The sequence below is a fragment of the Saccostrea echinata genome, unplaced genomic scaffold (assembly GCF_033153115.1).
Source record: "Saccostrea echinata isolate AGI-Se365-2 ecotype Australia unplaced genomic scaffold, CSIRO_AGI_Sech_v1 ptg000001l, whole genome shotgun sequence".
NCBI lineage: Eukaryota > Metazoa > Mollusca > Bivalvia > Ostreida > Ostreidae > Saccostrea > Saccostrea echinata.
The window spans coordinates 42,865,033-42,881,490 of NW_026889750.1; the positions used below are offsets into that span (position 1 = coordinate 42,865,033).

The 16,458-nt window shown below is 35.0% G+C and overlaps 2 protein-coding genes across 2 annotated transcripts in view; one reads left to right on the forward strand and one right to left on the reverse strand.

The window, feature by feature from the left end:
• The window catches only part of LOC133192064 (collagen alpha-2(IV) chain-like), a 33,262-nt gene extending 30,528 nt beyond the window's left edge, over window positions 1–2,734 (reverse strand). The window contains exons 1-2 of the mRNA XM_061327908.1: window positions 2,418–2,734; window positions 2,209–2,263 (exon numbers count right to left, since the gene is read on the reverse strand). Of these exons, the coding sequence (XP_061183892.1) occupies window positions 2,209–2,263; window positions 2,418–2,527 (165 nt within the window). The 5' untranslated portion in view covers window positions 2,528–2,734. The remainder of the gene's footprint in view (window positions 1–2,208; window positions 2,264–2,417) is intronic.
• Window positions 2,735–3,154: 420 nt separating this feature from the next.
• LOC133192073 (collagen alpha-5(IV) chain-like) overlaps window positions 3,155–16,458 on the forward strand; it is a 45,262-nt gene continuing 31,958 nt past the window's right edge. The window contains exons 1-15 of the mRNA XM_061327920.1: window positions 3,155–3,716; window positions 5,555–5,611; window positions 5,723–5,857; window positions 6,039–6,083; window positions 7,042–7,104; window positions 7,514–7,594; window positions 10,715–10,789; window positions 11,007–11,069; window positions 11,781–11,861; window positions 12,169–12,333; window positions 12,589–12,651; window positions 12,766–12,864; window positions 13,088–13,141; window positions 13,592–13,688; window positions 13,795–13,917. Coding sequence (XP_061183904.1) covers window positions 3,648–3,716; window positions 5,555–5,611; window positions 5,723–5,857; window positions 6,039–6,083; window positions 7,042–7,104; window positions 7,514–7,594; window positions 10,715–10,789; window positions 11,007–11,069; window positions 11,781–11,861; window positions 12,169–12,333; window positions 12,589–12,651; window positions 12,766–12,864; window positions 13,088–13,141; window positions 13,592–13,688; window positions 13,795–13,917 — 1,270 coding nt within the window. The 5' untranslated portion in view covers window positions 3,155–3,647. The remainder of the gene's footprint in view (window positions 3,717–5,554; window positions 5,612–5,722; window positions 5,858–6,038; window positions 6,084–7,041; window positions 7,105–7,513; window positions 7,595–10,714; window positions 10,790–11,006; window positions 11,070–11,780; window positions 11,862–12,168; window positions 12,334–12,588; window positions 12,652–12,765; window positions 12,865–13,087; window positions 13,142–13,591; window positions 13,689–13,794; window positions 13,918–16,458) is intronic.

The following is a 16,458-nucleotide window of genomic DNA, read 5'->3' on the forward strand; positions in this document are numbered from 1 at the left end:
TGTTAAACATTGATCGTCCATTTTGGCCCCACCCTACCCCTGGGGGTTATGATTTGAATAAACTTGAATCTACACCACCTGAGGATGCTTCCACATAAATATGACCAATCATAACTTTGCTGTTCTTGAGAAGAAGATTTTTGAAGATTTTTCCTATATATTCCAATGTAAAACTTTGATCGTCCAATGTGGCCCCACCCTATCCCCAGGGGTCATGACTTGTACAAACTTGAATCTACACCACCTGAGGATGCTTCCAAATAAATATGAACAACCTTAGCTTTGCTGTTCTTGAGAAGAAGATTTTTGAAGATTTTTCCTATGTACACCTATGTTAAACATGGATCGTCCATTTTGGCCCCACCCTACCCCCGGGGGTCATGATTTGAACAAACTTGAATCTACACTACCTGAGGATGCTTCCATATAAATATGACCAATCATAGCTTTGCTGTTCTTGAGAAGAAGATTTTTGAAGATTTTTCCTATATATTCTTATGTAAAACTTTGATCGTTCATTGTGGCCCCACCCTACCCCCGGGGGTCATGATTTGTACAAACTTGAATCTACACCACCTGAGGATGCTTCCAAATAAATATGACCAATCATAGCTTTGCTGTTCTTGAGAAGAAGATTTTTGAAGATTTTTCCTATATATTCCTATGTAAAACTTTGATTGTCCATTGTGGCCCCACCCTATCCCCGGGGGTCATGATTTGAACAAACTTGAATCTACACTACCTGACAATAATTCCACATGAGTTTCATCTTTCCTGGCCCACTGGTTCTTGAGAAGAAGATTTTTCAATAATGCCATTAATTTTTTGCTATTTCGTAATTATCTCCCCTTGGAGGAGGGTGTGGCCCTTCATTTGAACAAACTTGAAACCCCTTCACCCAAGGATACTTTGTGCCAAGTTTGATTGAAATTGGCCCAGTAGTTCTGGAGAAGAAGATGAAAATGAGAAAAGTTTACGACAACAACGACGCAGACGCCGCCGCCGCCGCCGACAGACAACGGACAAATTTTGATCAGAAAAGCTCACTTGAGCCTTCCGCTCAGGTGAGCTAAAAAAAATACATGGTAAAATTATGCAAATTCAACATGATATTCATTGTAAAAAATATGTTAGCATGTGTGAAAGAACACAACACATAAAAATGATATGTTTTCTTTGAAATATTTACAAGATTTGAATATTAAATTTTGACTTTATATTCTGTAACTGGAAAGCTACATCAAAAACATTTTGGTGCAATTATAAATTAGCACACTTAAGTTTTAAAAAGAACATGTATTGGTTGTTATTATGTATTAGCATGTACAATTATAATTAGTGGACAAGAAGCACCGTAAAAAAACTCTAAAATATGATTACTGGTAAATTAAGTACATTTTATTAATATAGTGTATGTGACATCTTTGGTATACAGCATGTTTGATGAAATTCAAAGGAGTCCTGTGTTATGATCTTTATGTATTTAATTTCTCAACATTTAGACATTAGATGTTTGCAATCATCTCAGATTTTTAGAGCTAAAATCTTTACATCATCATGATCATACTTCATTTCTTATGTATACATGTGTAAAAAAAAAATATATATATATATGTATATGCCCCAATCTAAATCCAGACACCTTTTCTAAAAAGTAATCAAGCTCAAACATCAAGGTAATACAATGAAATATAAATGTTACAAATTGCTTAGAAAGTCAAGATTTTACTATATTCATAATGTTATATCCAGGTGATATTTCATTGGTTTGAACTATGTAATAAAATATGACTGTTAAACACAGATTTATGAAAGTTTGCTCTGTTTTACTTAATTTCTAAATAGAGGTTCTTAGTAAGAATGGTTTAAAATAACTCAATATTAAATTTTTCATTTATTTTAAACTGATTTCCCTAAAACAGCATTAATGTCTTTCAGTTGAATAAATCTATCTTATTCATCTGTAGATTTTTGTGGCAAGTTTGCCATAAACTCATTTAGTGGATCTGTAAAATTGAAATAATAAAAAGTTGACACAAACTTAAGATTATTACCCCCCCCCCCTTTTTCTCTCTCTCCGAAAAAAAACCTATTACTTTGGTGTGATTTTTTTTTTTTTATAAAATCCCTACTTTGGTAAGTTAATAAAAGTAGAATTGCTATATGTTGAATATAATATGAAGAGAAATTAAATAAAAATTAACTTACAGCATATACTTGAACTGTGCTTGATAAATATAAGGTAGCTAAACAGAGTAGGAGCCTGCAACAAGAAAAGTGAAACAGACTATAGGTGATTCGAATCGAGAAGCAGCTTGCAGATACAGCAAATCCAGCAAGAAATTCGTGAATTAAAAATTATCGATATCGAGAAACTTCATTTATAAAAATGATATTAGAAAAATAGTAGTACTTACCATGACTTCATGGCTCTAGAGATTCTAAAAGATTTGAAAGCACTTTGGTTTACACCGTCTTGTCTGACGGCGCACGGCGCACAACTACAATTCTTGCGTTCTGGTGGCATCGGCAGATTTTGTCACTGACGTCGTTTCTTCGGTCACAGAACGGCCGTTACGCCGTTCTTTCCTCCGCAGCTGAGAGGGTCTCAGCTAGAGTTGGACAGTTCACCTCTCTGAATCTGTTAAAATGTCCTCAACAACATCAGAGTGGTGACACACTACGATCCTCTAACTCCCTTCTCTTCGGATGAAGACAATCTCCAAGAAATGCCGAAGATTCCGATTTGGAGAGAGGAGGCGGAGCTTGCATATCACATTTCAGTGACTCGTGGGTTTAGGAGAATTTGTAAATATTTCTCACGTTGAAAAATAATGCTTTTAAATGTTCGCGGAAATGACTCGAATACCACCAAACTTAATAAAACAATGCCTGCCTGTTTTTACAAAACCAGAGAAATTTCTTTGTTGCTCAAAGATAAGGGTCTCGGGGGTAGATAAGTAGGGAATTTATTCTTTTACGATGGGATGCTGATGATAAGACGCATGCATAATAATCTGTCTGTAAATCGGATTAACACAAAAGATAATCCCACCTGGTGTTATATCACCTCATCTGGCACATATGTCTATATGCTTGTTTAAAAAAAATTGCGACCGATTTGCAGATACATGTCTGGCGACATTGGACCTCTACAAAGAGCGGATTCTCTTTACATAGAGTAGGATTTTGGGGGAATTCATGCAAAAATTTGCATTGATTGACATCCAAGAATTTTGGAAACTCTTGTGAGACCTAGCAACCTCTTACGAACACTTCCGCGCAGAAAAAGAAGTGCACCGACAGTTCAGAAATTTTGTGGTCAGACAGTCCTTTATGAATAGTTCAACAGAAGCAAACCCTTGACAAAAATGTTTTATGAGTCACAAAAAGCATAATAGTGCTTTAGTTGCAATATGAAAGTAATTGGAAACTTGGGATTTTTTCGTCTGAAAGTAGGCGGATCGTGCCGATTCTGACGGTTGCTGCCGAACTCCGCCGTGAAGTCAAGAATTGCAGGAAGATGGTCACAAAGTCCTGCTAAACTTCTATGAAAGATTTTTTAAAGAACGATAGATTGGTGACGGAAGAGCCAAGTTGTTAGGACAGTCCCTATCTGTGGGACCAAGGGGACGGAGTTAGGAGATATGAGACCACGGGATGTGATTTTATTCTTGGTGGTTCTAGGAATCACTTTGGATCTATCTCTTGGAGCCGTAAGTATAGTCTGTTTCTAAATCCAATGTCGCGATCGCTGATACCAACGACGATTGCTGAAGTAGTGGAAAAAGGACGAAGATTTCATTGAATGCCTACAAATAATTTTAATTAAATTCTATAACTGAAATTTGTTTACTTTGGGGTTTTGGTAATTTCTACTCAATTAATATCCTGCTAATTAAATTTCATCCATGTGCTGTTCTCTCAATAAACGTTCCATTCGGTCAGCATGGCGGATTTACCATAAAGTGTTATCCGAGATGGAAACGTCATTTATGTTATTCTGTGGGAATGTGTATCCTTTTTGTATTGTAAAAAAAACCGTTAGAATATCTCAGTAAATACGAAGTATACAACCACTTTATAGTCAGACACTTTCAGCTAGTACAAGAATATGATTTATAGATTTCGTAACCCACGCCTCCCCCTTCTCACCCTTCTTCAAATTTTTAAATGGTTAAAAATAAAATTGTGTTATTCACCTGTGTTATGTTACACAACGTTTATATTGGTAGATCTGATGTTTCACTTTTAGATGTCAAGAGATCTTCATGAAAACAATTTGGAAAAAAAAAACCCATTAATTTTAATATCTGAACCACTAAAAAATATTTATATTATTAATTGTAAAGAAGTTAACTGTTATGTACTATATGAATGGGATATTTTATACCCCCCCCCCCCCACACACACACACACTTCCCCCTTGCACACATACATACACAAGAAATAAACACAAGGATTATTAATTAGCTTAATTTTACTTTCAATTAAATATCTATAAGCTACCAGAATATTAGCCAGGGGGTAATATTTTGAATAGATTTGAATATACACATTTTGGAGATGTTTGTATATAATTCAATTTGATTTTACTATCTGGGATGAAGAAGTTTTAAGATAATCCTGTATGTCCTATAAACTCCTACATGTATATAATAATGATTAGAATAATCCTTATTGGGTCCCAGTCATATATAGCCACAAGGACCATGATCAAAACAAAATTGAATAGACTTTGTTAAGGGAAGCTTTCACAAAATGTTTGTTTCTTCAGCACCAGTGTTTCTTGAGAATAAGATTTTATAAAATAAATGACTATCCTAATTTTGCCTATTTTGTCATTGTTGTAATGTTGGATATGACCCTTCAATTGAACAAAGTGGATTGCCTTCCTTTTTGTGGCAAATTTAATTGAAATTGATCCAGCGGTTTATGAGAAGTTAACAAATATAAATAGTTAAAAAAAATTTTATCCAAGTTCACCATTTTTTTTTGTTTTGGGGGGGGGGGGGGGAAGGGGGGGGGGGGAGGGGGGTAACTTTTCAAAGTTTATTTTTCACTAGAACTATGAAATTAAAGTCTACCAAACTTCACAAACATCCTTATCATGCAAAAGGAAATATTGAATTGAAAGGCCACACTGCAACAAAAGTAATTGTCCTTAATTAAAGATTTGTTTCTCTAAAACCATTTGGCAAGATGTATGTATTTGTATGTTAAAGTGTCATTACATAGTGCAGATCCAAGTGTGCTTGTTTATACAAGGTTACCTTTAACCTAAAGGGCCAGAATAAAGTTAGAGAAGAGATTCCAGATTCTTACTCAGAAATATAGGCCAGACTGGTTTCATTAAGCCTCATACTGTCCAGTTGTTGAATTGTTTTTACCATAAATGTCTGATGTTTTCAAGGAAAAATCCTCGAAGAAAATTTTTGGTAGTAACAGGATACCATTACAATATACAAGTGTATGAATCTACTGATTTCCATGGCATTTTTTGTTTTTTGTATCCTTAATATACATGATTTTAAACTTTTTTTTCCCTCTGTAGGCCTGCAAGGGCTGTAGCTCTACAGTATGTTTGTGTGCTGGACAAAAGGGAGTCAGGGTAAGGACATCTTTCATTTTAATTTTACGCATTCAGGAATTATCCAGTCAGAAACTAATCGTAGTTGTCTTATGCTGTCAGAGTTGAGGAAAAATACATTTTGTATTTCAGGGAGCACCTGGTTTACCTGGATTGAGAGGCTCCCAAGGGTTACCTGGATTCATAGGACGTGAGGGTCCACAGGGAGTACCAGGTTTGAAGGGTGACAGAGGAGAGCCTGGGGGTCGTGGTGAGAGAGGGAATAGGGTAAGCTTACAGATTTATATAATCAGACTGGAAATTTCAATTTTTTTAAACCTCATTGTGAACCAGTAAGAATTTTTTTTTTCCTATAAAGATTTAAGTACTTTAGAATATTGTAATGATGTATTTAGTTATAATGCTGCTGACATATTCACTATTAATTTATGACTCTTTTTTTCTGTAGGGTGACATGGGTCCTCAAGGAATGAATGGTGTACCAGGTGTCCCTGTAAGTCACCATTTTACATGTTCTATTCAATCTTCTAAGTGACTGGCTTTTATGTGACTCATAATAATAGGTCTGACATCTCGCTTTGTGCTAATAAATGACTCAGAGTATTGTAAGTTATACTCTACTTGTTATTGTTTAATCTGAACAAAGTTAGCTCCCTTTTATATTAAGTACATTACCTCCCTTTGTTCTTGCTGGTGTGACACATAGTAGGTCATCCCTTGTTATAAGTCATCTCTCGTTGTGCTGGTAATTGGCTCTTGTCTTCATCACGATTGTATGATATTAATTGACTCTGAATTATAAAGCATGTAGTCTTAATTGTACCCACATTCTTGTTTAAATATAGCCATTTTTGGAACATTTCTTCTTCAAGGGTTCAATTTAACATAATATTTTTTAGCCGTTTGTAAATCACAATTGTCGTAGGTAACTACATTTAATTTTTTTTTTCATTAACAGCATTATTTTCAGCATTATAAAATATAACTGTATTTAGTATGAAATATTCTTATTGACTATTTTTGCCTTTCTCTCTTATGAAAACCAATGGCTATTTATCAATTGAAATAACTCTAAATTCAAGTTAGATCTGTTATTTTTAAGCCATGTCTTAAGATTTGGCTCTTTCATCAATGTGATGTGGATCAATAAAACAATATGTAATGTAATTTCCCCTACTTTATAGGAATGATTTATACAGATATAAATGTAAAGAAAAAATTTCTTTCTTTCTTTGTTAATATGGGGATTATCACTTGCAACCATTGCAGGAAAAAACTATATAACTGGCTATGAAATTTTTCTGCAGTGTCACAACTGTTAATACTAGTATTCACCAAAAAAAGCATTTCATTATTTATGATTATTACATTTATATATGAAATTGTAAATATTGGTCATTCTTATGACTTCAGAGTGATGTGTAAATTGTTAACATTTTTTCTTGTTCTAGGGTTATGAAGGTTTAGAGGGACCTGTGGGTCCACAGGGTTACCCCGGATGTAATGGGACAAAGGTATAAAATAATTTAATCATGTATCAAATGCTTGATATAGTGTAATTATTTAATATGTAATAAATTATGTCATGCAATGGAAATTATTATGAAAAATACTTTTGAGTACTAATATAATGAAAGACAAAGAGGATAGTAATTAAACAAATAGAGAGGTGGTCTAAAAACATTTATTCTATCATAGATTTCAAAATGCAATTTTTTTAAAATAAAGTAGGCATATGATAGCCAATGTTTTCAATGCAAATTTACAGCAAAATATTACATATCAAAAATTGGTGTAGTAAACATGATATTGAAGAAGTGTGAAATTCCAAAGGTTAATTAGAATTTTATTGTAAGCATGAGTGACACGAAGCAGTCTATCATTACAGAATATTGAAATAAAAATGATTTGTGTTTATTTCAGGGACAAAAGGGTAACCCAGGAGTTGATGGACTGCCAGGAAATCGGGGGCCCCAGGGTGTACCAGGTTTACCTGGACCCAAGGTAGGTTGTCATGGAAACAACACATTAACAAAATATTAAAAAATTCATGTTTTAAGGTGTTGACATCTTGTGCTGTCATTTCCTTTACTCTTTTTTTTTTTTATACCCCCGCTCCGAAGGAGAGGGGGGTATACTGTTTTACCCTTGTGTGTCTGTCTGTCTGTCTGTCTGTCCGTCTGTCTGTCTGTCCGTAACAAACTTTGGTCGCAGTTTTCTCAGCAACTACTCATCAGAGGTGCTTGAAATTTTAACACACTCTTTGTTTAGGCATGCCATATGGTGGGATTCATTTTTGTATGAATTCGATGTCAACTTCCTGTTTATCCGTGCGTTTGTCCGTACCATACATAAAAAAATTTGGTCGTAGTTTTCTCAGCAACTACTCATCGCAGATGCTTGAAATTTTAGCACAATCTTTGTTTAGGCATGCCATATGGTGGGATTCATTTTTGTACGAATCCGATGTCAACTTCCTGTTTATCCGTGCGTCTGTCCGTATCACACATAACAAACTTTGGTCGCAGTTTTCTCAGCAACTACTCATCACAGGTGCTTGAAATTTTAACACACTCTTTGTTTAGGCATGCCATATGGTGGGATTCATTTTTGTACTAATCCGATGTCAACTTCCTGTTTATCCGTGCGTCTGTCCGTACCACACATAACAAACTTTGGTCGCAGTTTTCTCAGCAACTACTCATCATAGGTGCTTGAAATTTTAGCACACTCTTTGTTTAGGTATGCCATATGGTGGGATTCATTTTTGTACGAATCCGATGTCAACTTCCTGTTTATCTGTGTGTCTGTCCGTACCATACATAACAAATTTTGGTCGTAGTTTTCTCAGCAACTACTCATTGCAGATGCTTGAAATTTTAGCACAATCTTTGTTTAGGCATGCCATATAATAGGATTCATTTTTGGAACAAATCCGATGTCAACTTCCTGTTTATCCATGCGTCTGTCCATACCATACATAATAAATTTTGGTCGCAGTTTTCTCAGCAACTACTCATCGCAGATGCTTGAAATTTTTTCTTTGTTTAGGCATGCCATATGTTGGGATTCAGTTTTTACAAATCCGATGTCAATTTCCTGGTTATCACTGTGTTTGTCCATAACTGAACTTGTGTATTCACATCAGAGCGGGGGTATTATTAGTGAGCATTGGCTCACAGACTTCTTGTTTTTACAACTATATTTGCACCCACAAGCAACCCCTATTTGGCATTAATTTCAAGGCAGTATAACTGATGTCAAAAGTATCACAAGGTAATTCAGGGAATTTTTGTCCCCAGCTTCATGTTATATGAAGAGCAAGGAAGACCTGAAAAAAAATGCAAATTGAGAAAGAAAAAAAGATTGACATTGAGCTTTCAGCTTTTGGCCTTAAAGTCAGAAGGGGTCATTCTTGATTTAAAGAAATTCAGTAGCCCTTTTCACAAAAAATCTTACAACATATTTTTATCTTAAGTGAAAACTTATGATAAAAATCTTTTTCACAAAAATTCTTTAGAAAGTCGTAAGTGCAAAATTTGTCGTAACTTTACGAGAGTCCGAACCCTCTCTTAAGTATTTTAAAACCAATTTATTGTAAAAATATAACTGCATAAACCAAAATACACGTTAAATTAAACATTGTAAAGCAACTTACAATAATATTTTATATTTTTTTCACAGTCATTTCAAAAAATCAAATGAAATACACTACAAAATATTTACGATGTAAGTTTCACTTAAGATTTTCGTATGACTTACTTTTACGTCAGACTTGTGATTATGACGTCAGATTTTTAACTTCCTTGCTTCACAAACGATTGCATTCGATATTTGTTCTCAATAATGTTTGTTATGCTGACAATTGTTGAAAACTAAGTTCTGTTTTTATTTTCGCCCACTCATTTAATGATTATAAAGCATATCGAAGTCGTTGCTAGGGATGAAGTCTGTCATTAGTAAAATCCTAATTAAGTTCAATCTGCTACGAATGCGTTCGTGAAAAGCACTTAAGATTTGTCTTAAGAGATTCTTAAGTTAAAATCTTATACAAAAACTTAATATTTTTTTGTGAAAAGGGCTACTGGACCTTAAGTTTCATTGCAAAGGCTTACAGAAAACTAAAATTATCATCAGAAAATTATGTATGCAATATATTAATTTCTGACTTTGGCATTTGACCTTTTCTCAAAAGGGTCTTCTTTAAGTCATATTGACTAAAAGTATAAAACTTTACTGCAAAACAAAGAGAACTTGATAACATCAGAAAGCCATTATTTTTTACAAGATATGAATTTTTGACCTTGACCCTTTGACCTAAAATTCCATAGGGGTTTTCTTTAAGTCATTGGGAGTAATGATATAATAATATTTGATTGAAAAAGCTCAAAGAAAATTAAAATTATCATCTGGAATCCATTTTTTTGGCAATAATTGATTCTTACTTTGACCTTTGACAGTTTGTCCTCAAAACCTTTACAGGTTGTCTTTATGTCACAAAGAGCAATGATATAGAATTTTAATTGAAAAGGCTTTATGAGAACTAAAGTGATCATCTGAAAATCAATTTTTTTTAATGTATGAATTTCTTACCTTGATCTTTGACCTCAAAATCAATAGGGGTTGTCTTTAGGTCACTTGAAGGTATGATATAAATCTTCATTGAAAAAGCTCAAAGAGAAGTAATTTTACCATCTGGAAACCATTTCTTGCAATGTATGAATTACTGATCTTGACCTTTTGACCTCAAAATCAATAGAGGTCTCCCTTAGGCCATAGGCAGTTGGGGCGTAAATTTCATTGCAAAAGCTCAAAGGCTTTTTGAGATATCGTCCAGGCAGAAAGTATTATACACAGAGACAGAATGACAGACAGATAGACAGACGGACTGATGGACAGACAGAGAAATTACTCATAAACATGTCTTCCAATCTAATTATGATAATCTGTAAAGCACATGTGCTCTGGAAATGTTGACCAGTAACAAGTGTCTAAAGTGGCTGATCAAGTCTCAGATTGGATTTAGTGATTTAGTAAACAATTTTGTATTTTGTTCACAGATAATTAAAAAAATCGGCTTTAATATGTATTTTCTGGCAATAAAATATATGTTTTAATCCACAGGGAAATCCTGGAGATGGATTTTATGGATTTGGTCCAAAAGGTGATCCGGGTAATCCAGGACGAAGGGGTCCTAGTGTAAGTATCATCACCATAACAACTGGATTTCAGATGTGTTATCTCACACTATATATAATGATATGTAAATCTTAATGAAACTTTAACAAGTAAATTTAGATAAGGTCTAAGCTTAGATTTCTGTTAACTTTAAGAGATTTTTTCCATAATAAAGATTTCTGTAATTGATCTAGTTTATGTCTGAAAATGATTGAATCTTGGACATATCTATTTTTAGGGTGATCCTGGCATTCCAGGTCGACCTGGACTCCCTGGCCCTTTTGGCCCTCTAGGTCCTCGGGTAAGAAATGTTCAGTCAATTTCTATTATGACACATATACAATTATCAGAAGACAACAGGATCTCACAAGGAAAATAATAGGTTTTTTTTCCATAGTTTGCTATACCTGTACAGGATTATATATATGTTATAGTTAATATTATTTAGGACAAATTTAATGAAACTACATTGCTTAACAAATTACAGCTCATAAATCTCTTTTTTTATTATATAAACACAAATATTAAATAAGCTTGATATAATAAATGAATACAGTATAAGGGGGATAATTTTTGTCACGATGCACCATTTATTGTTATTGGACAGTTCCTGCAGGAAGGGATCAAAATAACTACATAAATTTTATTTGATCTTGTAACATAAGTCTAGAAATACAACTACATGAAAGAAAATAACTACATATACCTGTCCCAGTGTTGAGGAATTTTTTTGGTCTGTTTTCTTTGGCCATATTTTCAAAATAAAATATATTGACATAAATTTGCTAGATCTTTATGGTATCTCTTCATTATTCCATCAATGAAGCCATCTAAGAAGTGGGGTGGGGTGGGGGGAACAGAAATTGTCCTAAGTAGTACTGAATATTTTTGAGGGTATTCATATGATGCAGTTTTCCTAATTTTCTTGTAGCTCAGTTGAATATTGTGGTACCTTCATTTGTCATAAAAATGTATCTTTTCTAATTAAGTTTTACTTCTGTAAAATTTTTAGGGGCCGACTGGAATTCCAGGAGGTAAAGGGCCAAAGGGAAGCATGGGAGACCAAGGTAGAAATCCCCCCAAAGGTGAAAAGGTCAGTGTTCATTGGTAGTTGAAGTCACAGGTGTGCTTCTGTAGATTAATTGATATCATGCATTATAATCATTCACCACAATTTTGTTGAAGAATAGCACATGTAAATAGTCTAAGAATATTTCATGCAAAATATCTTTTATTATTTAACCAGTGCTAAAGAGGCATTAGCTAGTTTTTTTTTGGTCACCAGTTCAAATGTAAATCATTGAATTTATCATTAAGAAAATTTAAAAACTGTGTAAAATTCCAGGCTAATTGACCTGTTGTGTTGACCTATGATTTACATGATTGTCTGTATGTTTCAGGGAGAGGTAGGATTACCTGGTCTCAAAGGTCCTAAAGGCTCCATCACAACTTTACCAGGAAACAAACCAGACGAGATTCTGATGGGAGAAAAGGGGTATCGGGGAGACCCAGGTGAGGGAGGAAGACCTGGAAGACCCGGATTTAATGGAATGAGTGGTGATCCAGTTAGTGGGATATTTCCTTCTGTTACTCTCTCTGTCATAACAATCCAACTTAACTTGAAAACTGCTCTTTTATTATTCCTTTAACTGAAGGCCATAGACATGAACAATCATTAATAAGTTGTAGTAGAAAAATTTAATTTCATCTTATATAACAATTTTTTGAAATACATGTAACTGAAAAACATAGAGATAGATTTGATTTATAATGTACAGTCTGTAGCTTTCATTGATTTTTACCTGGATTTTTGTTTTTAGGGATTTCCAGGTTTGCCAGGTGATAAAGGGCCTTTTGGGATGCCTGGAATGCAAGGAATGAGGGTATGCAATGATGGGGGGGGGACTCTTTATTTGCCCTTATTTTTATTGCGATTTTAATTTTATGTTTTAGGTATGGTGATAATATGATATTTTGTTTCTATGACCATTTTTTAGGGCAAGAGAGGTAAGGACGGCCCACCAGGACCCTATGGTTTGAAAGGAGAACAGGGAGAAAAGGGGAGACAAGGATATAATGGATTACCAGGAGAAACAGTAAGATCCACCCCTCAAATTAACTAAGGCAAAAAGGCTAATTTTTGATTTTAGTAAAAGGAGTGGCAACAAACAATAACTGATAGACTAGAAAGTTAAGATTTTACACTATTTATGGAGTTCTGAATAAGAAATTTATAATTAGATCTTATGTCACAATCTTCTCATCAGGGTAAATTTTGTAAAATTGTCACCTTTCCTAAGGCTGTTTCTCTGCTTTTAGGGCAGAACTGGAGACCCTGGTTTTCAGGGGATGAGGGGTGACCTTGGAGATCCGGTAGGTTGCCATGACAATACAATTATTTGGCAATGTTACATAATATCTTTATAATGATATTCAAATTTTTTAATACATATGTATGGATTTCAAAAGTAGTAGTCAATTACTTGCATCACATTAATTGCTCAGTACAGTCCTCATTTTGGAAAAATCTAGAATTAGACCCACATTTGTGAACCTTTCTCCTCAAAAATTGCATGTGATTCATTTTTGAATTATGTATGGTTTTACTCCTTTACAACTTTATTCCAAATGTGAAATATTTGGAAGCAATTTCTTTGTGTCATTTCCAAAATAAGAAACAAACTATCCAAACTTATTTCCAATGAATTCTTAATTCTTAATGAATTAAAAAAGCAGTTTTGATTTTACAAAATTTTAGTGTTTAGAATTCAGTTAAATATTCAAGTACATGTAGAAAGATTTAAAAAAAAAATGAAATTGCAGGGTCCAGAAGGAGATCCAGATGGTGGGGGTCAAGGTCGTCCTGGACCCAGAGGTCGACCTGGTGACCCTGGCCCACAAGGTCTTCCAGGATTCCCGGGTAAGGTTTAGGAATTCATTTAATAATCACTTAGTATAAATAGATGTAAGAGTTAATATTTAGAAACACTGTCAGATGATTGATCTTATAATTTGTACACTCACAGGAAATGATGGTCCAGATGGTCAAATGGGACGTGATGGTCCACCTGGTCTACCTGGGCCTGATGGGATACCTGGGAGGAGAGGACCTGTTGGATTCTCCTATCCAGGAGACAAGGGAGACCAAGGTTTTTTTTTTTAGGATTATTATGTTGATTTGCACAAAGTCTAAAAATTTAGTTTTATTATTTATATTATACCCCCGCTCGGAAGGAGAGGGGGATAAACTGTTTTACCCATGTGTGTCTGTCTGTCTGTCCATCTGTGTGTGTGTCTGTCTGTCCATAACAAATTTTGGTTGCAGTTTTCTCAGCAACTACTCATTGCAGATGCTTGAAATTTTAACACAATCTTTGTTTAGGCATGCCATAAGGTGGGATTTATTTTTGTACGAATTCGATGTCAACTTCCTGTTTATCCGTGCATCTGTCCGTATCATACATAACAAATTTTGGTCATAGTTTTCTCAGCAACTACTCATCGCAGATGCTTGAAATTTTAGCACACTCTTTGTTTAGGCATGCCATATGGTGGGATTAATTTTTGTACTAATTCAATGTCAACTTCCTGTTTATCCGTGCGTCTGTCCGTACCATACATAACAAACTTTTGTCGCAGTTTTTTCAGCAACTACTCATCGCAGATGCTTGAAATTTTAACACACTCTTTGTTTAGGCATGTCATATGTTGGGATTCATTTTTGTACGAATTCGATGTCAACTTCCTGTTTATCCGTGCATCTGTCCGTACCATACATAACAAATTTTGGTCGTAGTTTTCTCAGCAACTACTCATCGCAGATGCTTGATATTTTAGCACAATCTTTGTTTAGGCATGCCATATGTTGGGATTCATTTTTGTACGAATCCGATGTCATCTTTCTGTTTATTCATGCGTCTGTCCGTACCATACATAACAAACATTTTATTCGTAGTTTTCTCAGCAACTACTCATCGCAGATGCTTGAAATTTTAACACACTGTTGTTTAGGCACGCCATACGTTGGGATTCATCATTTTTGTACGAATCTGATGTCAACTTCCTGTTTATCCGTGCATCTGTCCGTACCATACATAACAAATTTTGGATGTAGTTTTCTCAGCAACTACTCATCGCAGATGCTTGAAATATTAGCACAATCTTTGTTTAGGCATGCCATATGGTGGGATTCATTTTTGTACGAATCTGATGTCAACTTCCTGTTTATCCTTGCATCTGTCCGTACCATACATAACAAATTTTGGTCGTAGTTTTCTCAGCAACTACTCATCGCAGATGCTTGAAATATTAGCACAATGTTTGGGCATGCCATATAATGGGATTCATTTTTAGCTCACCTGAGCTGAAAGCTCAAGTGAGCTTTTCTGATCACCCATTGTCCGTCCGTCTGTCCGTCCGTCCGTCTGTAAACTTTTCACATTTTCAACTTCTTCTCAAGAACCACTGGGCCAATTTTAACTAAACTTAATACAAAGTATCCTTGGGGGAAGGGGAGCTTAAATTGTTAAAATAAAGGGCCAAGTCCCCTTACAAGGGGAGATAATCAAGAAAAGACAAAAATAGGGTGGGGTCTTAAAAAAATCTTCTTCTCAAGAACCACTGGGCCAGAAAAGCTGAAACTTACATGGAAGCATCCTGGGATAGTGTAGATTCTAAATTGTTCAAATCATGACCCCCGGGGGTAGGGCGGGGCCACAATAGGGAATCCAAGTTTTACATTGAAATATATAGGAAAAATCTTGAAAAATCTTCTTCCTAAGAACCACTGGGCCAGAAAAGCTGAAACTTACATGGAAGCATCCTTGGGTAATGTAGATTCTAAATTGTTCAAATCATGACCCCCGGGGGTAGGGCGGGGCCACAATAGGGAATACAAGTTTTACATTGAAATATATAGGAAAAATCTTTAAAAATCTTCTTTTCAAGAACCACTGAGCCAGAAAAGCTGAAATTTATGTGGAAGCATCCTCAAGTAGTGTTCACTCTAAATTTTTCAAATCATGAGGGGATGGGGGGGGGGCACAATAGGGAATCCAAGTTTTACATTGAAATATATAGGAAAAATCTTTAAAAATCTTCTTCTCAAGAACCACTTAGCCAGAAAAACTGAAACTTAAGTGGAAGCATCCTTGGGTAGAATAGATTCTAAATTGTTAAAATCATGACCTCCGGGGGTATGGCGAGGCCACAATAGGGAATCCAAGTTTTACATTGAAATATATAGGAGAAATCTTTAAAAATCTTCTTCTCAAGAACCACTGAGCCAGAAAAGCTGAAACTTATGTGGAAGCATCCTTGGGTAGTGTAGATTCTAAATTGTTCAAATCATGACCCCCGGGGGTAGGGTGAGGCCACAATAGGGAATCCAAGTTTTACATTGAAATATATAGGAAAAATCTTGAAAAATCTTCTTCTCAAGAACCACTGGGCCAGAAAAGCTGAAACTTATGTGGAAGCATCCTTGGGTAGTGTAGATTCTAAATTGTTCAAATCATGACCCCCGGGGGTAGGGCGGGGCCACAATAGGGAATACAAGTTTTACATTGAAATATATAGGAAAAATCTTTAAAAATCTTCTTTTCAAGAACCACTGAGCCAGAAAAGCTGAAATTTATGTGGAAGCATCCTCAAGTAGTGTTCACTCTAAATTTTTCAAATCATGAGGGGAT